General features: G+C 42.2%; 1 protein-coding gene across 1 annotated transcript; it reads left to right on the top strand.

Moving 5' to 3' along the window:
* The first annotated feature begins 15,664 nt into the window (after positions 1-15,664).
* On the top strand, positions 15,665-21,541 carry LOC127569573 (carbonyl reductase [NADPH] 1-like). The gene is made up of 2 exons (XM_052014336.1): positions 15,665-16,141; positions 20,956-21,541. Exons 1-2 carry the CDS (start codon positions 15,751-15,753, stop codon positions 21,390-21,392), a joined length of 828 nt encoding a protein of 275 aa, XP_051870296.1. The 5' UTR covers positions 15,665-15,750; the 3' UTR covers positions 21,393-21,541.
* The last annotated feature ends 261 nt before the right edge of the window (positions 21,542-21,802 follow it).

The raw sequence follows: 21,802 nt of genomic DNA, 5'->3' as shown, positions 1-21,802 counted from the left end.
AAAATCACGATATGGATGATTTTCTATGAACACAACTCCCCCATATCGTGGGGGGTGGGGGGGCACCTGTATTCTTTTCAAGGAGTTCTGTTGTTACATCCTTGGTACAATTGCACAGGATGTTGGTGAGGCTGCTCCTCAAGTACTGTGCACAGTTTTGGTCCCCTAATTTAAAAGGATATACCATCAGTGGAGGCAGTCCAGAAGAGATTTAGCTGTTTATGATAGGACAAGCTTCTCACCTCAGCTAATTCCTGAGAGAGTTGTTCCATCACAAACAGCTAAAACATTATATCTGTAATCCTTGCAGTTTAGAAGAATGATGAGTGATCTTATTGAAACACAAGATCCCAAGGAGGTACTGTGTAGTTACAAGATTACGAGGCAGTCGTTTAAAGCTAAAGCGCATAACTATTTCTTCTCGCACAGTGGGATGAAGCTCTGAAATCCTCTGCCCAGAGCATTGTGGAGGCTAGTTCACCAGAGTCATTGAAAGAAGGAGTAGATAAATGTTTGAAAGATCAGGGAATTGAGGGCACACAACAGGAATTGAGGCCTGGGATATATCAGTCACAATTGAATGGCGGGGCAGGCTTGAGGGTCCTGGTGGCCCACTATTGCTCTTATTTTCTTGGATATTCATTATGAATTCTAGCATTTTAAGTGGTGTAGAAAATCCTATCACACTGGTATGCCGGTCAATACATAATCACTCAAGGAACATTTCACATTTCAAATCAGTCACATTGCCATTTGTTGACCTTGCAGATTAACTGCCATGTTTCCTACAATACAGCAGAAACTACAGTCAACTATAACACACTTTGGACTGATAGTAAAGGTGCTACATATATACTGTACCTGCCAGCCTCTCTTTCTTTAAAGGTTGAGAGGATCTCCACAGTGTGCTGGATAGTATCTCCCCTCAGCCAACAGCACTAAAAGCAGATTACTCCCGAATGGTTGAAGCTTTGTTGAAAGTGGAAACTAGCTGCAGACAAGATTATCTGCTATCTGTCTACAGCAGCTTCATCTTAAAATCAACAGGCTTCAGAACTTTTGAAATTTCCTGCACTCATGAAAAAACAATCACTACGTGCAAATAGTTTCTTTTTAACAGCGCTCAGTGTGAGTCAGCAGGATGACTGTAACATTGAAGTTTTACATTTTATGTGGATAAAACTTTTGTTTACCTCACTTAAATCACCCACTTTAAGCCCAAACATTCTTATCTATATTAATCAGTTTTCACATTAAAGTAATTGTTCAGAAAATAGACAGTTAAGTCAGAAATAGTCACTTTAGATGACCTATTGGACATAAGGATATAAATGACAAAGGAAGCCACAACCACACCATGTTTTAAGATCCTGGGGGAGCTCAGAATCTGATCGGCGAGGTCCACACATTCCAAGCCTGGATAAGTGAGGGAAGAACAAGCAATTGTAAACAATGTCCATGTTTGGTTCTTTCAGGAGCTCAGGGGTTGGGAAGATTCAGGAAATGGACCTGTGAGGTCATAACTCCATAACCAGGCAAAGAAAAGATAAGATTTCTTTGTTAGTCACATGTACATCGAAACACACAGAGAAATATATCTTTTGCGTAGAGTGTTCTGGGGACAGCCCGCAAGTGTTGCCATGCTTCCGGTGCCAATATAGCATGCCCACAACTTCCTAACCCATACGTCTTTGGAATGTGGGAGGAAACCGGAGCACCCAGAGGAAACCCATGGAGACACTGGGAGAACGTACAAACTCCTTACAGACAGCGGTGGGAATTGAACCCAGGTCGCTGGTGCTGTAAGACGTTACGCTAACCACTACAAGGGTTCCCTCTTGCTTCTTTTTTGTTGCTTGAGTACAATGTCTGTTATTCTGTTAATTAAACTTGAAGACATAATAAATGGGCGCTTTCATAATTAAAGGAAATTTCATAATTGAAGGAAATGTCAGATTCAAGCACTCTTAGAAGCTAAGAAGCAAAGCAGATGTAATACTTTTCCTGCAGAAAATAAACACACTATAAAGGATAGGAGCAGGAGTAGGCCACTCGGCCCATCGAGCTTGTTCTGCCATTCAAATCATGGCTGATTAGATCTTGTCCTCAAGGTCACTTTCCTCTTTGTTCCCCATAATCCCTCAAGCTCCTGGTCCAAAAATCCACCTCTCTCTGCCTTAAATATACTAAACTTCCCAGCCTCCACAGCTCTCAGGGATAGAGAGTTCCAAAGATTCAAAAGCTTCAGAGAAGAAATTCCTCCACATCTCACGCTTCAGGTGTTGACCCCTTTTCCAGAAATTCTGCCTCCGTTCTAGATTCCCCAACCATGAAAAGCATTCTCTGTCCTCCCTGAATCTCACATTTTAATGTCTCATTCTTCTAGCCTCAGTGGGTATGGGCCTGTTATGCTTAACCTTTCTTCATGAATCAAGTCCTGAATAAACTCTGTTTTATCCCTTATATTTGTGATTATATATGCAGACTCATTGCAGAGCACTACATAAACAGCAGTTGCTTTACATTGCCACGTCTGAGATACAGGGCATGTTCAGAACTGTACACAGTCTAAAAAAAAATGCACACCCTTCTTTAAAATAAAATGTACTAACAGAGCATAACCACAACCACAACACGGCAAGTATCATTTCAGTTGCTGCACTGTTGCTGGGGCAACTATATCATTTCTTAAATCAGGATACCAGAACAGCAGCAGTTCTAATGGTGTGCGTCTCACCCAACCCTGTAGAATGCAGTAATACTTCCTTATTCCAACTTCTCCCATCAAAGGTCAAAATTCCATTTACTTTCTAAATAACTTGCTATACCTGTTTGCTTGCTTTTCATGTCTCTTGTATGAAGGACACACAGATCACTCCGAATTTAATAGTCATTTGAAATAATGCTGTTTTCTATTGTTCCTATTAAAGTGCATGTTTTGAAAGGGAGAATAACACTACACCTGTGCAAATCCCCACAGCATCTGGCGACCCTGTGATCTCTGTCTCGGAGGCCGATGTCAGAACATCCTTCAAGAGGGTGAACCCTCACAAGGCATCAGTCCCCAATGGTGGACGTGGCCGGGTACTCAAAACCTGTGCCGACCAACTGGCTGGAGTGTTCAAGGACATCTTCAACCTCTCAATGCTGCAGTCGGAAGTTCCCACCTGCTTCAAAAGGGCATCAGTCATACAGGTGCCCAAGAAGAGCAGGGTGAGCTGCCTCAGTGACTGTCACCCTATAGCACTCACATCTATTGTGATGAAGTGCTTTGAGAGGTTGGTCATGGCTAGAATTAACTCCTGCCTGAGCAAGGACCTGGACCTGCTGCATTTCACCTACCCCCACAACAGGTCTACAGCGGATGCAATCTCACTGGCTCTCCACTCGGCTTTGGAGCACCTAGACAACAGCAAAACATACGTCAGGCTTCTGTTTATCGATTACAGCTCGGTGTCTAACACCATCAACCCCTCAGTATTAATCAACAAGTTTCAAAAGCTGGGCCTCTGTACCTCCCTTTGCAACTGGATCCTCGACTTCCTTATCGGGAGACCACAGTCAGTGCGGATCGGTAATAACATCTCCTCTTCACTGACGATCAACATAAGCGCATCTCAAGGATGCGTGCTTAGCCCACTGCTCTACTCTCTCTATACTCATGACTGTGTGGCTATCTATAAATTTACTGATGACACCACTGTTGTTGGCAGAATCTCAGATGGCGATGAGGAGGCGCACAGGAGTGAGAAAGATCGGCTGGTTGAGTGGTGTTGCAACAACAACCTCACACTCAATATCAGCAAGGCCAATCATCAATGATTGTGGAAAAATTGATGCAATCATGAAGACGGCATGCCAGCTGCTCTACTTCATTAGGGGTTTGAGGAGATTTGGTATATCACCAAAGACTCTTACAAATTTCTACAGATGTACGGTAGAGAGCATTCCGACTGGTTGCATTACAACCAGGTATGGAGGCTCCAGTGCACAGGATCACAAGAGGCTGCAGAGGGTTGTAGACTCAGCCGGCTCCATCATGGGTACAACCCTCCCTGCCATCGAGGACATCTTCAAGAGGTGGTGCCTCAAGAAGGCGGCATCCATCACTAAGGACCCTCACCACCTGGGACATGCTCTTTCTTGTTACTACCATCGGGGAGGAGGTACAGGAGCCTGAAGACCCACACTCAACATTTTACGAACAGCTTCTTCCCCTCCACCATCAGATTTCTGAATGGTCCATGAACCCATGAACACTACTTCGTTATTCCTCTTTTGCACTAATTATTTATTTTTGTAACTGATAGTAATCTTACACCTTTATGCCTTGCACTGCACTACTGCCGCAAAACAACAAATTTCACTACATATGTCAGTGATAATAAACCTGATTCTGATTCTGAAGTGAATAATCTCACAGTTCTGCTCATTTAACTCCATCTGCCAGCTTTTCACTCACCCATTTACCTTGCCTAAGTCACACCCACCTTTGCATTTTTGGAAATGTTACACTTGGCTCCTTCATACAAGTCATTCATGCAGATTATAAATATTTGAAGCCCCAGGACTGATCCCTGACGCACTTCAATGGTTGCCAACTTGAAAATGACCCATTTGTCCCTACCATATTTGTTCTATCTGTTAACAATGTGGTAGCAAAGGGACACAAAAAAGAAAGTTGGCTTATTTATATATTAGTAAAACTTAGGTGTTTCATTTACCAAAGCAAATTTCTTATATGTCTTCATTTACCCCTTATTATTGAAGAAGTATGCAGTATGGTTTTGTGAATGGTTACAGCTCTCCAGCTACTTATGAAACGTTATGGGGCATAGATAGGGTGGACAAGCAATATATTTTTCCCATTATTGAGCGATCCAATACCAGAGAGCATGTATTTAAGGTGAGAGGGGGTAGGTTCAGAACAGACGCCGGGGTACATTTTTTTACTGAGAGAGTGGTGGATGCCTGGAATGTGTTGCCTGATAGGGTGGTGGAGGCAAATTCATTGGGGGCTTTTAAGAGGGGCTTGGATGGGCACATGAATGAGAGGAAAATAGAGGGATATGGGCATTCTGTAGGTAGGAGGGAATAGCTATGTCAGCACAACATTGTGGGCCAAAGGGCCTGTTCTGTGCTGTACTGTTCTATGTTCTATGTTCTATGTTATGTGCATGAGCCTTGGGCAACAAGTATGAACGGGCTAGAGGGGTTATGTGCCAATGAAAATGAATCCACAAAAGTAATTGGTTTAACGCTGTCACATGTACCAAGATCCAGTGAAAAACTTTGCATGCCATCCAGGCAGATCAGGGTCTGTGGTGGAAGGAATGGGCATTTTCAAGTTCCTGGGTGTCAACATCTTGGAGGAGCTATCCTGGGCCCAGCACAACCATGCACTCAGAAGTTCATGGAGATTTGGCATGTCATCGAAGACTCTGGCAAACATCTACAGGTGTACAGTGGAAAGCATCCTAACTGGTTGCATCACGGCCTGGGATGGAAGGTCCAATGCGCAGGATTGCAAGAGGAGGCTACAGAGAGTGGTGGACTCAGCCAGTTCCATCATGGGTACAGCCACCATCAAGGACATCTACAAGACATCTACAAGAAGCGATGACTCAGGAAGGTGACATTCACTATCCGAACCATGCCCTCTTCTTGATGCTGCCATCAAGCAGGAGGTACAAGCGCCTGGAGACTCACACTTCAAGGTTCAAGCTTCTTCCCCACTGCCATCAGGTTATTGAACCAACCTGATGAACCCTAACACTTTTTCTCTCTCTCTCTCAACTTGCACTAATGTCCTTATGTTTATTTTGTCGTGTAAGTTGTGTATAGTTTATATTAATTTCAGTTTTATGTTAACTCATGTTTGTCATGTCTGTCATGAACTGTGCTGCTGGAAAAAGCTAATTTTCATGGCATTTATACCCTGGGTATATATGCCTATGACAATAAACTTGAACTTTATTTCTTCTTGTACAATCTTTGCTCAATTGTTGCCGTGTATACACTAAATTATTGAGATGGAGAATTGAACTTAATAAATATAACTTTAAAGTTCCTTTAAAAAATAATATCAATATAAAAGTAATTGCAATATGGGATGATAATAAAAATATTTAGTAGCTTTTCTTTTGCAATTTGTAGTTATAAGACTTTAACAGTGGTTAGAGAAAGCAACAAGTTAGCAATCTCATCTGCTGCTTGTGGATGCATGTGACACAGAAAGATTGATTTATTTACAGCAACCAAACCAATACTGATGCCCCCTCTTACCTTGCTCCCTGCACAACCTGGTAAAAGTAGCTGCTCCAGCCTACATGAAAAGGGTGGTTACCGGCTTAGAGTACTTGGTCATGCTCAGAAGTTGTTCAACTTGATTTTGCTCTGATGACCCCAATGGGGGAGAGTCTGTTCCTACTATCTAACCCCACACAATACGATTGTGTTCAGCTTATATAAATGTCCGAGCCGTCAGAAACCATCAGGGCCACCTTCACTCTCTTTCAAATCCTTGAAGGAAGCTGTGCATCCCAAGCCAGTGAAATGTTTGGAGGTTGATTTCTGTAGCAAATTTAAGTGCTGTTATTGAAATAAATCTGCAATGCAAAGCTACCTTCAAAAGTGATGACGATGAGATTATCAGAAAACACTGTCTTGCAAATGTATGTTGCAATAGAGAGGCTCATTGTTATCAGTCTTTTCAATGTGCAAATCCATGCCCTCGGCAATGTAGTTGACTCTTAAATGCCCTCTGAAATGAACTAACATGCTACACAGTTAGTGGAGCAATTAGCGATGAGCAGTAAATTGGTTTATTATTGTTGCATGCATCTGAGGTACATTTGTTTTTAATGCCATCCATACAGATCATTCATTCAGTCAGTACATTGAGGTAGCAAAAGGGAAAACAATAACAGAATGCAGAATAAGATAAGAAGATATTTATTTATTAGTCACATGTACATCGAAACACACAGTGAAATGCGTCTTTTTGCATTACCGAGAATGTTCTGGGGGCAGCCGCAAGTGTTGCCACTCTTCCAGCGCCAACATAGCATGCCCACAGCTCCTAACCTGGACGTCTTTGGAATGTGGGAGGAAACCGGAGCACCGGGAAGAAACCCACACAGACATGGGGAGAACGTACAACTCCTTATGGACAGCGGTTGGAATTGAACCCGGGTCGCTGACACTGTAATAGTGTTACGCTAACCGCTACACAGAGAAAGTGCAGTGCAGGCAGACAATAGGGTGCAAGGCCATAACAAGGTAGACTGTGAGGTCAGGAGTCCATCTTATCATACTAGGGGACCAACTAGGGGACTCCTCCACTTGAACTTGTCCTCGCCCTTAACAACTTTACTTTCAATTCCTCTCACTTTCTACAGACCAAGGGCGTAGCTATCGTCACTCGCATGGGCCCCAGCTATGCTTGCCTTCTCGTTGGCTACATTGAACAGTCTCTGTTCCAAGCCTACTCTGGCCTCATTCCTCAACTCTTTCTCCATGCCCAAGACCGTTCAACAGTCTTATAACAGTGAGATAGAAGCTGTCCTTGAGTCTGGTGGTACGTGCTTTCAGGCTTTTGCATAGATATTGCCCCTACAGAAATTACCACAACTTGCAAATGAGTGAAAAATACTGTACAAGTTACATTTTGATACAACCTGCTCAGCATCTCCCATTTTTATCTGCCCTATCTATTTTGATTTAGAATTTTACTTCATCAATATTTCCACAAGATGTTAATATTTCCATTAAATTCTCAATTATATTTAACAAATGAACTTGATATTCTATGTTTGGAGCTGGCCACAATCAAATTCCAATGAGGTAATTTTTGTTTACACAACAAAACTATCAACTCAAAAAAAATCAATGCTCTTCTGCAAAGTTTGAATGTGAATTTAGCATTAAATTTGTCTAATTAAATCTAAATTTTCCAGAGTTTTATCCCTGATCAGCCTCAAGCACTTCAAAAGGGAAGAAACAGATCATCAGAAAAAGGAATAGTATTTGAGAGATTTGGCAGACATTGAATATTTTATCTACATTTTGTGCTGTATGGTTCTATGGTTCTATGGTTCTATTTTAAAAGGGAGATGCAACAGCTCCAGAGAACAGATCATTTGACTTATTATCAGTGGCAAAAAATGATAATGGAATCTGTACTCAAAGATCTCAATGAAATCAATGAGAAACCTAAAATATAATTGTCAACACATATTTTAAAAGCAACAATCATTCATGGTCAGTTTCTTTGAATTCTTTGAACAAGTATTAAATGGGTAAATTGGTTTATTATTGTCACATGTACCCAGGTACAGTGAAAAACTTTGTTTTGCATGCCATCCCTACAGATCATTTCATTACACAGTGCGTTGAGGTAGTACAAGGGAAAACAATAACAGAATGCAGAATAAAGTGTTACAGTTACAGAGAAAGTGCAGTGCAGGCAGACAATAAGGTGCAAGGCTATATCGAGGTAGATTGTGAGGTCAAGAGTCCATCTTATCGTAGTAGGGGACATTCAATAGTCATATAATAGTGGGATAGAAGCTGTCCTTGATTAGATGAGGATAATGTAAGAGATGTAATATTTGGATAGTCAAAAGGCCTGCAATAAAATACAACATTTTAGATTCATGGTTGTCAACAAGTCAGGGAGGTTATATTGGCTATCCCTTGAAAACAAATTGTATTATGATTATTAACCTGTGCCCACTCATTGGCTGAACATTGAAGGAACCAGGCATTCAGGTTTTCCGATTGAAAGTCTCAGACAATGTTGGAAAGCAGCACCATGAAGATCAATGCCAGAAGCTCGGTACTGAGGATATGGATGGGGTGCCACAATATCCTTATTAACCTCACATGTGTGGGTGTCATTGAATGTAACGTTAGATGTTATATCCTACCAACTATATCATAAGCTTAGCCTCAGCTCAATTTACTACACTTCCCTCACTCTCCTCGAATAATTCCACCATTCAGGATTCACACTGAATTTTTGTATGCATCTCACACACTTTGCATTATTCAAGTCTTAAACTCACAGCTTTCAGCTTGCAAACACTGCCAGTTATTCAACCATTGCAGTCACATCACCAAAACATAATGCACAAAACCTAATGGCATAAAACACTGAGATAATGCACGGAGGTAGCAGCAACAGACCAAAGCAGGAGAAGCTTAACGATAAAAAAGACACTTGGATAAGTACATGGATGGGAGGGGTTTAGAGGGAAATGGGCTAAATGCGGGCAAATAGGACCAGCTTGGTGGGCACCATGGTCAGCATGGATGAGTTGGGCTGAAGGGCCTGTTTTCATGCTGTATTACTCTATGACTCTATAAGCAGGAGATGGTGCCAGTGCTGAGGCTTTGGCTGCCAGTGGGGATGAAACCATTAATAAAAGACCCTATCCTCTTAGCTCTTATCTGTCTATTTATCCTACTTCTCTCTCATTGAGCAGTATCTTCTGACTTACAAGCTACCAATGGTATATGCAAATATTTTTCACTTTCTTCTTTCCAACACAGCCTTCCTCTTATCCTTTTACCCTTCCATATCCCCAAGAACTTCATCCTGACCGATCAGCAGAGGAAGAGGTCAGAGGTGCAATGAAAATCTTACTTGCAGCAACATCACAGGCACATAGAGTAAGAAACACAACATTCACAAGAAAAGCATAAATTATACACAATTTTTACAAGAAAAAACACAATTAGAACAAAAAAAATGTCCATTGTAGTTCAAAATTATCACAGTGTTGCTCTATGTCTATTTAGAACTGTCTCAAAGAGAGGTGGTAAACACATCTTTGAACATTTTGAAGTCAATTATAGATAAATAGATTTGTGATAAGCATGGGGGTGAAAGGTTACTGTGAGTTGAAGGGAATGCTGAATTGAGGCTACAATCAGATCAACCATGGCAGAGCAGGCTTGAGGGATAAGGTGTGTTTTTATTGTGAATGCTGCCCACATGAAAGGGAAAGGATCCTGATGATATAGATGAGTTGACATTAAATTTCACTGTCACAACCAATGGTTTAGATGCCAATAATGGACATAATTCAGAACACAAAGGATGGACATCTGCATGAATTGAGACACCAGGCATGAGTGCAGCATCTAGAGCAATGGCTGGGAGCTCGTTCTCCCAGTCACGCTCAGTGCTAAGAGGAAGCTATGCTTGGCCTCCAACATCACTAACTGGTTGTACTGCAGCCAGGCCAGTTCTTTTGTAAACTAAAACAGAAATTTTTTAAAAATTATGTAAATTAGAAGCAGCAACTAAATCCCTCAAGCCTGCTCTGCCATGGTTGATCTGATTGTAGCCTCAACTCAGCATTCCCTTCAACCCACAGTAACCTTTCACCCTCATGATCTACCTTGTTGTGAACTTGTACCTTATTGCACTGCACTTTCTCTGTAGCTGTGACACTTTACTCTGTACTGTTATTGTTTTTACCTGTACTACATCAATGCACTCTGTACTAACTCAATGTAACTGCACTGTGTAATGAATTGACATGTACGATGGGTATGCAAGACAAGTTTTTCACTGTACCTTGGTACAAGTGACAATAATAAACCAGTACCAATGCCAATACCATGCTTATCACAAATCTATTTACCTATGACTGACTTCAAAATGTTCAAAGATTTGTTTACCACCTCTCTTTGAGGCAGTTCCAAAAACTGACCATCTTAAATTGAAACCTTTTACTTTTGAAAGGTGCCCTTAGTTCAAGATTCTCCACCAAAATGAAAGATCCTTTCCACACCTGCCCTTACAATCACCCCTCTATGCTTTCAGTCCAGATGAAGGGTCTCAACCCGAAACATCAACCGTCCATTTCCATCCGCCAAAGCTGCCTCACCCGCTGAGTTCCTCCAGCGCTTTGTGTGTTGCTCCAGATTCCAGCATCTGTAGTCTCTTGTGTTCCCCCGAAGGATCTTCTATAATGCATTCAAGCCCCCTCTCATTCTTCTAAACTCCAGCAGATACATGCCTAGCCTATCCATCCTTTCATCATTAGACAACCCAACCGTTGCAAGTGTTAGTCTGGTAAATCTTCTCTAAGCTTAAGAAGCTGTAGAGGGTAGTGGACTCTGCCCAATACATCACAGGCACATCCCTCCCCATCATCAGTAGTATCTACAGGAGGCACTGCCTCAAAAAGACAACATCTAACATCAAAGATCCCCACCATCCGGGCCATGCCATCTTCTCACAGCTACCATTGGGCAGGAGGTACAGAAGCCTGAAGTCCCACACCACCAGGTTCAAGAACAGCTACTTCCCTTCTACCATTTGGTTCTTGAGCCAACTGACAAAACCCTAATCATTACAGCTTAGCAACAATATGACCACATTGATCACTTTGCACTAAAATGGACTTTGATTTTTTTTTGTTTGTATTGTGTTCTTTCTTGTAAAGATTGTGTATAATGTTTAATTGATGTTTATCTTGCTTATCTGATGCGATGTGCCTGTGATGCTGCTGCAAGTAAATTTATCATTGCACCTGTGCATACATGTACTTGTGCATATGACAATAAACTCGACCTTTACTTTGCACAAGGGTTAACTTCCTTACACAAGGAAACCATTGCCTTATGCAGTACTCCAGATCTATATAACCGAGGCATAACTGCCCTATATTTTTATTCAATTTCCCAAAGAAATAAACAAGAACATTCTGTTAGCTTTCTTAATTAAGTGCTATTTAGCTGGTCAGATAGCATCCAGGGAGAGAGGATGCTTTAGGTTGATGAGCATTTAATAAGGTACCACAAAATGGGTTTACCATAAAGAATGAAAGCCATGAAATAAAAGGAGATGTTGCAGATTGGAGAGACAATTGTCTAACATGGAACAGACTGTAGTTAATATTTAGAGTGGAGGGAAGTGTACAGTTTCCCAGGGGCTGTGCTTGAAACACTGCTTTTCTCAGAGTCAGAATCAGATTTACTATCACTGACATATGACGTGAAGTTTGTTGTTTTCCGGCAGCAGTAAAGTACAAAGACATAAGAATCTATAAATTTCAAAAATAAATAAAGGAAAAAAAAAGGAATAATGAGGTAGTGTTCATGGGTTCAGAAATCTGATGGCAGAGGGGAAGAAGCTGTTCCTGAAACATTGAGTGTGGGTCTTCAGGCTCCTGTACCTCCTCCCCGATGGTAATAACATGAAGAGGGCATGTCCTGGATGATGAGGGTCCTTAATGATGGATGCCGCCTTCTTGAGGCACCAACTCTTGAAGATATCCTTGATGGTGGGGAGGGTTGTGCCCATGACGGAGCTGGCTGAGTCTACAGCCCTCTGCAGCCTCTTGCGATCCTGTGCATTGGAGCCTCCATACCAGGCTGTGATGAGTTGATATTTAATAATGTCTTGGACCTAGGTGTTGAGGACACAATTCCCAAACTTGCAGGCAACACAAAACATGGAGGTGTAGTGAACTGTGAGGAGGGTAATTAATGACTTCATGGTTGAAGACCAGGCTGGCAGAATAGGTAGATGAAATTTGATACTGAGAGTTAGTTACATTTAGGTAGGAAGCATTAGAAAATATAAACTAGAGGACACAATTCTAAAAAGAGTAGAACAAAGATCTGAGGGTTTTTGTGTACAGTCCCTTAAAAGTGGCAGGGCACATTGTGAAAATGGTTTACAAAAAACAGACAAAATACTAAGCTTTGTAAACAGAGGTGTAGATACAAGACATAAGGAACTAGCTTAGATGGGAATCTTGGTCAGCATGGACCAGTTGGGCTGTATGACAGCATGGACCTGCTTCCGTGCTGTATGACTCTATGACTAAGAAAGTTATAAAACACTGGTTCTGCTACGACTGGAATATCGAGTCCACTCGCAAGAGGCACACGTGAGAAAATATCTGAAGACTGTGACGAGGCTGCTGAAGACATTGGGAAAATGGATGCAGGATTGTAGTTATGTAGATAGACTGGGGAAGCTCTGGTTGTACTTGGAACAGAGGAGCTTGTGAGAAAATCTTAAGGAGGTATTTGGAGGTGCCTGCAGCTATTCATGCAGGACACAGACAGAATGTATAGAAAGAAAGTGCTCTTATTGGCAGGAGGGCCAAGAACTAGGGGACAGAGAATGAGGGTGATTGATGAAAGAAAGAAAGTGACACAAGGAAAACTTTTATTTTTACACACTGCCAGAGTGGTAATGGAGACAGGTTCACTTATAACGTTTGACAAGCTGGATAAATATCTGAAAAAAAGGATGTGCAGGGCTGTGGGGAGAGGGAAGCAGTGTGGAATGAGCTGGATTTTTCTTACATTGAGTAAGAAAGCAATATGCAGAGCCAATGGCCTCCTTCTGTATCATTACCTAGTATTGACCTGTGTTATTCATCATCACAGAAACGGGCCCTTCTGTCCAGTTTATCCATGTCAACCAAAGTGCTGACCTGATCTAGTCCCACTTGTCTGCATGTGGCACATATCCCTCTAAACTTTTCCTATCCGTGTACAAATGTCTTTTAAACATTGTAACTGTACCCACCTCTAGCACTTCCTCTGGCACCTTATTCCACATACCCACCATCATCTGTGTGAAAAAGTTGCCCCTCAGGTCCTCTTTAAATCTTTCCCCTTTCACCTTAAATGTCTGCCCTTTAGTTTTAGACTCCCCTACCCTGGTAATAAAAAATCTTTGACCATCAACCTTATTGATGCCCCTCATGATTTTATAAACCTCTACAAGATCACCCCTCAGCCTCCTTTGCTACAGGAAGAACAGTCCCAGCCTATCAAGTCACTCCTTATAACTCAAGCCCTCCAGTTCCGGCAACATCCGTTTGAACCTTTTCTGCCCCTCTCTAGATTAATCAACCCTTTCCTGTAGTGTGGCACCCAGAACTCAGATCCTCAGACCCCAGAGAAGATATTGCTTTGAACCACAAAAGCTTTGTGCTTTTATGTTCTGTAAGGGCATGCATTTAAGATGATAGGGGGTAGGTTCAGAACAGACATGAGGGGTGCGTTTTTTTTACTGAGAGACTGATCCAATGAAATTTACAGGGTAAGTAATGAATCTGTCCCCTGACTATGTCTCAAGTGTTCAACTTCTACACAACAAAGGACTCCAGGTGTGCATCCGTAATCACTGTGGAGATGCAAGTGGCTGCAGGTGCTGGGACCTGGAGCGAAAAACAAACTGCTGGAGGAAATCAGCTGCTCAAGCGGCTTCTGTGGAGGCATAGAGATGGTCGACGTTTCAGATCGAGACCATGCATCAGTCGCTTTGCTGCTTGACCCGTTGAGATCCTCCAGCTGTTTTGTTTTGCTCTGATAAAGTTGCTGTTCATTCAGTTGTGATTGCAGTGGGTACGTGACTAATTTGCAAAAAAAATGTCCTGTTTATGCCAATTACTCAGGAGAAAGCAGCCAATAGGATCACATAGAACATAGAACTTTACAGCACAGAACAGGCCCTTCGGCCCACAATGTTGTACCGACATAGCTATTCCCTCCTACCTACAGAATGCCCATATCCCTCTCATTCATGTGCCCATCCAAGCTCCTCCCAATGAGTTTGCCTCCACCACCCTATCAGGGAATGCATTCCAGGCATCCACCACTCTCTCAGTAAAAAATATACCCCTCACGTCTGTCCTGAACCTACCCCCTCTCACCTTAAATGCACCTTAAAGTCCTTACAGAACATTACAGTCCTGGTCTTATGAAAAGCATACATGGTTGGTTCTAGTGCCCCAGAATTCCTGATAAAGCAGCTGTGAGCCCAGTTTATTTTACGTTTTTGTTTTACTAGCATGGAAGGACAGTGTAAAGAGCTAAAACGTCATTTATGGCAAGCTTTATGGGGAGAGTGAAATACAAAAAGAAAATACGGAATCAAACGTTGCGCTCCAAATACTAACAAAAATTCTGAATGATATTGTAGTCCTCTGCTCCTTTTATTGTTGTTATTTGCATTTTAACTGACTGTTTTTGTTATGCGTATTCAATAAAGATCATTCACTTTATCTTGAAATATAATTCATTAAAACAAACGTTGCTGCTTGTGTTGGAAACTGGTACAAGCTCGGATACTCCAAGTTGAAAAAAAATCTCAATTAATTTCCTTTAATCATTTCATGACTCGGCAAATATTTTGACTTCTGAAAGCTTATATTTAGTTAGCTTTGGAATTTGCTATTCAGCTGTTCAATCATTCTTCAACTCTGCACGACAGGGAGCAGAGTATCCATTGGACATTCCTGATTCACCTACTATTTGAAAATACTTTGTTACTTTTGCTCTCAATCCCCATTTTAGGCGATTGGAAATGGTCAGAAAATCAAAGTGGACACAACAAAACAGATTTCACCGCTGATTTTTTTGTTTGCGGAAAATATTAACACATCGGGAAATTCTTGCTTTAATCAGGGAATTCTGATTGGTTCATGGTTCACTCTTTTAACTTGATTGATGCTGTGCCTACACAACAAATAAAGCTAATCTAATAAAATTGACATTAAAGGAAATTATTAGAGGAAAAAGGTATGAGTGAAACATTAGAATCATCGTCAGAACATGAAAGAAATGTGCCCCACAACCCCTCTGGGGTGAATTTCACGGGGGCGCCTGCGCACTCGGCTCCAATGTATCCAAGTTCCAAGGTTCGAATCGGATGTTTCCAGCCAATCAGCTGCCGGGATTGCGGGAGCCGTCGGGGTGTCTGCAGACATGTCGAAGCGAGTGGCGGTGGTGAGCGGCTCCAACAAGGGCATCGGGCTGGAGGTGGTGCGGGTTCTGTGCCGGCTGTTTGACGGGGACGTGTTCCTGACAGCGCGGGACACGGGCCGCGGGCAGCAGGCGGTGCAGAGGCTCCACCAGGAGCAGCTGAAGCCGCACTTCCATCAGCTGGACATCGACGACCTGCAGAGTATCCGAAACCTGCGTGCGTTCATGCTCGAGAAGTACGGGGGCATCGATGTCCTCGTCAACAACGCCGGCATCGCTTTTAAAGTGGCAGATACCACCCCGTTCGGCAATCAAGCTGAGGTGACGATGGCCACCAACTTCTTCGGCACCAGAGATATGTGCACCGAACTCCTCCCCATCATCAAACCTCACGGTGAGCAGCGCGGTTCTGATTATTAATTGCAGGTTGCTACATTCGTTTACTTCTGTATAATTCCTCATTGCTCTAAGTTACTCGGTTCATTTTGGGCTCTCTGATGCTTGGAGCCTTTCGGGACTTTTCTGGTCACTTAATACAAATCTCTATCATATGTAGATCACAACATATCAAAGAATGTCACGGACCCAGTATGGTTCCCTGGTGAACAACACTGTACACCTGCCTCAGGCAAAAAAAAGTCCACTTTTGCTCTCTGTCTGATATAGGAATTTTTTTTTAAATTCGCTAACTTTTGGTCACCTGGGCTTTGGCGAGTATACATTCTGGTGCTTGGTTAAATGACTTTTGATAGAACAACGAATTTATTGACTGCTAAAGACCCTCCATATTTTATATCCATTATAGTGTTTGATCATTTATTGTACCACCAATATATTTGTCCAATTAGGAAATTTGAGCACATAGATCTGTGTTTAAGTTTTTAAGAACTAATACAAAACCTGGGCCCCAAGCACACATACTATTAGGACAACATTTGCTATTATTTCAAATTCGACAAATCTCAGTTTAAGAATTTGCCATCAAAGTCGTGTGCTTTCATTTAGTGTTTTATTTTAATTTGGAATCTTAAATGCCTGCTGCAAGTTCACATAAACCAAAGTCAAACCATATTGCTTCTCAAATCGGGTCAGATTTCCCTTAGCGTTCAATCACTATCCTCGTAGGTTCGAACAGCTGATGTAAAACAGGTAGTGTAGCGATTAGCGAACAGCGCCAGCGACCCGGGTTCAATTCCGGCCACTATCTGTAAGGAGTTTGTACGTTCTCCCCGTGTCTGCGTGGGTTTCCTCCGGGTGCTCCGGTTTCCTCCCACATTCCAAAGACGAACGGGTTAGGAAGTTGTGGGTATGCTATGTTGCCACCGGAGGCGTGGAGACACTTGCGGGTTGCCCCAGAACATTCTAGGCAGAAAGATGCATTTCGGTGTTTCGATGTACCTGTATCTAACAGGTCACTAACTTTCGGGTAAGACGCTGTAATGTGACGCTGCTCTGTAATCGTCACACCGTGTACCTAAACTATTGACTCTGTTATGAGCTGTGCTTGCAAGAAAATGCATTGAGAATACTTGCTGAGCATTCTCTGACAGCTGAGTTCTTGTAACTGAGGGTGAGAAGCCTGAGTTACTGAAGAAAAAAGCATGGAAATAACTGGCGTTTTTGTCCCAATATATATCCATCCCGCTTAAACATAGAGCTACCATGTGGCAGAATACAAATGTTGCACCCAGGTTTAAGAAAAATCTCAGACTTGTCTTGATACACAAGACGGCCATTCAGCCCACCAGTCCATGTTGACTCCCCTACTCCTTTCCCATAGCCCGACAAATTACTCTTCAAGTGTCTAACCAATTTCCTTTTGAAAGCCGTGATTGATCCCTAGATGAGGGAGTTCCAGATCACGACTACTTTCTGGGGTTTTCATTTTTGCCCCCTTGTATTTTGTGGTCAAGAGGTCAGGGAAAAGTGCATCAACAATCCCATTTGCACAGCAACTAGTTTTAAAGACAGCATTCTGGAGCAAATGGCATTTGGAAGTGTATCAGACAGTGAATGAAAGTTGTCTTGCAACTATTACTGCCAAATCTTGCTTGACTGAGCCATGAAGTTAGAGAAGAACACTTTTAAGTGAATGGGAAAATCTGACTGATGGATTTCATTGCAGTTAAATGTGCAGATCAAATGTTTAGCCCAAAAATGTATGGATATTGCTGATTCTGGAAGTCCAACGAGATTTAACATAGAACATACATAGAACATCACAGCACAGTACAGGCCCTTCGGCCCACGATGTACCGACGTTTTATCCTGCTCTAAGATCTATCTAACCCTTCCCTCCCACATAGCCCCCATTTCACTATCATTCATATGTCTACCTAAGAGTCTCTTAAATGTCCCTAATGTATCTGCCCCCACAACCTCTGCTGGCAGTGCATTCCACGCACCCACTTTTTTAAAAAAAACTTACCCCTGACATCCCCCTTATACATTCCTCCAATTGCCTTAAAATTCTGTCCCCTCGTGTTAGCAATATATTCAATGTCTCAGTCATATAAAAATAATTTCTAAGTGGATTGGAATCAAAAAGCTTAAATATCTAAAAGGTTAACATTGGGAAAGTTTTGCTGCAGATATGATGGTGGTAATTAAGAAGCTTTTAGATGGGCAGGGAATGAATGGATGTGGATCATGTGTGAGCAGAAGAGGTTGTTTAATTTGGCATCATGTTCAGCACAGGCATCATGGGCCAAAGGGCCTGTTTCCCATGCTGTTCTATGTTAACCCTGGTTAGACAGCATATGGACTCTTGGCTGGCACTGCACTTTTGGGAATAAAGTCATCATGGGAGGGGCAGTCCAAAATCAGCAGAACATTACCTGGGGGCAGTGCTCCCACTTCTGCTGAGTCTAAATAACCATCATGATCTGAATGTGTGGTGTCAGTTCTTGAGACAGTTTCCTAAAGGTTTCATCAAGTTGGAATAAATCTTCAATGAATCTGGACTGACGCATTGTGAACAAACTCCATATTATGTTGGACATTATTTAGCTCTAATGAGGGGGAAGCCGGCATTTTGTCAAGATTCAGTTCTGTAAATAAAATTTGCCTTATTGGTATCGTGAATGGCAGGGAGTGTTGAAGAACATTGGCACCCAGGAGTACAAGTACATAGTTCCCTGAACGTGGCATCACAGGTATGCAGAGTGGTGAAGGTGGTATTTGGCACGCTGGTCTTCATCAGTCAGGGCATTGAGTACAGGAGGTGGGACATTATGTTGCAGTTGTATGAGATGTTGGTGAATCTGCACCTGGAGTATTGTGTACAGTTTTGATCACCCTGTTACAGGAAAGACATCATTAAACTGGAAAGATTACAAAGAAGATTTATGAGGATGTTGTCAGGACACAAGAGCCTGATGTAGGGAGAGGTTGGGAAGGCTGGGCCTTTATTCCTTTGAGCAGAGCAGATTGAGGGGTGACCTTTGTAGAGGTGTCTAAAATCATGAGGGACATAAATAGAGTGAATGTACTCAGTCTTTTTCCCCGGGGAAAGGGGATCAAACACCAGAGGGCATAGATCTAAGGTGAGAGGGGAAAGATTTAAAAGGGACCCGAGGGGCAACTTTGTCACGCAGAGGGTGGTGCGTATATGGAACGAGCTGCCAGAGGAAGTGGTAGAGACGGGCACAATTACGACATTCGAAAGGCACTTGGACAAGTACGTGGATAGGAATAATTCGGAGGGATATGGGCCAAATGCACGCAAATGGGACTCACTTAGATAGGCATCTTAGATAGGGATGAGTTGGGCCGAAGAGCCTGTTTCTGTGCTGTATCACTCTAGGACTATATATAATAAAAAAAATTACCTGAGATGAGTGTTAAAATAAGATTAGATAAACTGTAGAATACAAGTGTAGAACAGAGATTGGAGATGATTTGATTGAAGTTTAAGGAATTTGTGGGCAGATAGAAACATTTTTCCACTCAAGTGTTTCAAACAGGACATAAAATTGGAATCGAAAGTTTCAAATGAAGTTTCACACAGAGGATGGAACTCCTGTCAATATAGCTCATGCTGAGTAAATTAATATTAGATCTTAAATTAATCCTTTGCACCCTTGTTTGTAAAACTATTTGGTGTCCATGTGATGGGTGGAGTAAAGTCACAGATAATCCACCATGTCATGGAATGTCACAATAGGCTTGAGGTGTTGAAAATTCGTACTAGTACTGATGCCAATCGTATGATTCCACTTTTCGATTGCCTGCCAAGAGACCATGGCTTATGATGGCCCTGTTTGCTTCAGGTACAATTTGAGTACTGTGTCCAGTCCTGGGCTCCACACTTCAGGAAAGATCTGAAGGTTTTGGAGAAGGTGCAGAAGATCTGTGTTGAATTTAATCCAAGGATGTGGGACTTGAGTTATGTGGGCAGATTGTTGGAGCTGTGGTTGATCTCTTTTAAATAAAGAAGTCGTAAGGAGATCTGATAGTCATCTAAAACCCCAAAGGTGCAGACAGAGTGAAGCTGTTCTGAATGTTAGAGGGATCATGAATTATGAACATGGAATGAATGTTTGATAAGAGAACCGAAGTAATACAGGGATTTTTTTAAAATCAGATGTGTGATTAGGATTTGGAAGGTACAGTAGTGTAGCAGTTAGTGTAATGTTTTACATCGCCAGCGAACCGGGTTCAATTATGGCTGCTGTCTGTAAGGAGTTTGTACATTTTCCCCATGTCTGCGTGGGTTTCCTCCGGGTGCTCCGGTTTCCTCCCACATTCCAAAGACGTATGGGTTAGGAGCTGTGGGCAAGCTATGTCGCCACCGGAAGAGTGGCAACACTTGTGGGCTGCCCCCAGCCCATTCTCAGTAATGCAAAAGACACATTTCACTCTGTGTTTTGATGTACATGTGACTAATAAATAAATATCTTGCCTTGTAACATAAGGAATGACCACTCTGATTTCCAACTTTCATGGTATTCAGTCCAAGGTTCACGCACTAATCAGAGACCTGTCTCACTTTGCTATGTAAATGCAAACCCAGTCAGACTCTGTAGCTTCAAATCTTAAACCTGGCTGTTTGTTAAATGCCTCCAACTTGAGAGTTGTCTTGAACAATAACCAAAGAGTAATAGTTTGGGAAAGAGAAAATAGGATTAAATCAATAGAAAAGATAATCTTACTTGTTCTTGTGCATGTTCTTTGTGTTTAATCTTTTGATTTCTTTTAAACTTGCAGGGAGAGTGGTGAACGTGTCCAGCATGGCTGGCACCGGAGCACTGCACAAATGCAGCCCGGAACTCCAAAAGAAATTCCGCAGTTCTACCATCACAGAGGAAGAATTGGTGGAACTGATGAAGAAGTTTGTTGAAGATGCTAAGAATGGGGTCCACCCCCAACAGGGGTGGCCTTCCCATGCTTACGGGGTTACAAAGTTGGGTGTTACAGTCCTCTCCAAGATCCATGCCCGGCGGCTGAGTAAGGAGAGAGCAGCAGACAAGATCCTCTTGAATGCTTGTTGCCCTGGTTGGGTGAAAACGGATATGGCTGGTCCTAATGCACCTGGCACTGCAGAAGAAGGTGCTGTCACCCTGGTTTATTTAGCTCTTCTGCCAGAAGGTGCAGAGGGCCCACATGGAGAGCTTGTAAAGGATAAAACAGTTCAGGAATGGTAAATTTGAAGGACAGGGCCTTGGGCAGATAGAAATTGGGGGGTGCAAAGTCTGGAAGATTATTCTTGCTGTACTAACTCATATTGTTGATTCTTGCGAATTACTCAGAAAATAATTAAGGTAAATAAATTCAATAAAGATTAACCATTTTATCCCACCTTGTTTTTATTTACTGGAGAAAAGAACAGAAGGCAATTAATTGCCACTCCAGGACAGCTAAGGAAGTTCAGTGGATTGGCTGCCAGGATTCTGAAGGGCATAGTGCTGTGTGCGCACATATGTCTGTGCACACACTATCAGGGCCTAAAACAGTAGCAGAAAAATTGGTCAATGGGTTTATAAGTGACCCGTGACGACACGAAGAAACAATGTTTCAATTCCAGTTGTAAATTTTTTGCATTGTTTAAAACCTT

Source organism: Pristis pectinata, chromosome 4 (assembly GCF_009764475.1).
Source record: "Pristis pectinata isolate sPriPec2 chromosome 4, sPriPec2.1.pri, whole genome shotgun sequence".
NCBI lineage: Eukaryota > Metazoa > Chordata > Chondrichthyes > Rhinopristiformes > Pristidae > Pristis > Pristis pectinata.
Note: the sequence above shows the minus strand (reverse complement) of the source record. Positions and strands in the feature narration are given on the sequence as shown.

What these genes read in the sequence shown, in the direction of transcription:
- LOC127569573 (XM_052014336.1), top strand. Translation starts at nt 15,751, where the DNA reads ATGTCGAAGCGAGTGGCGGTGGTGAGCGGCTCCAACAAGGGCATCGGG. An exon ending in CCCCATCATCAAACCTCACG is followed by an intron (nt 16,142 to 20,955) that starts GTGAGCAGCGCG and finishes TTAAACTTGCAG; the next exon opens with GGAGAGTGGTGAACGTGTCC.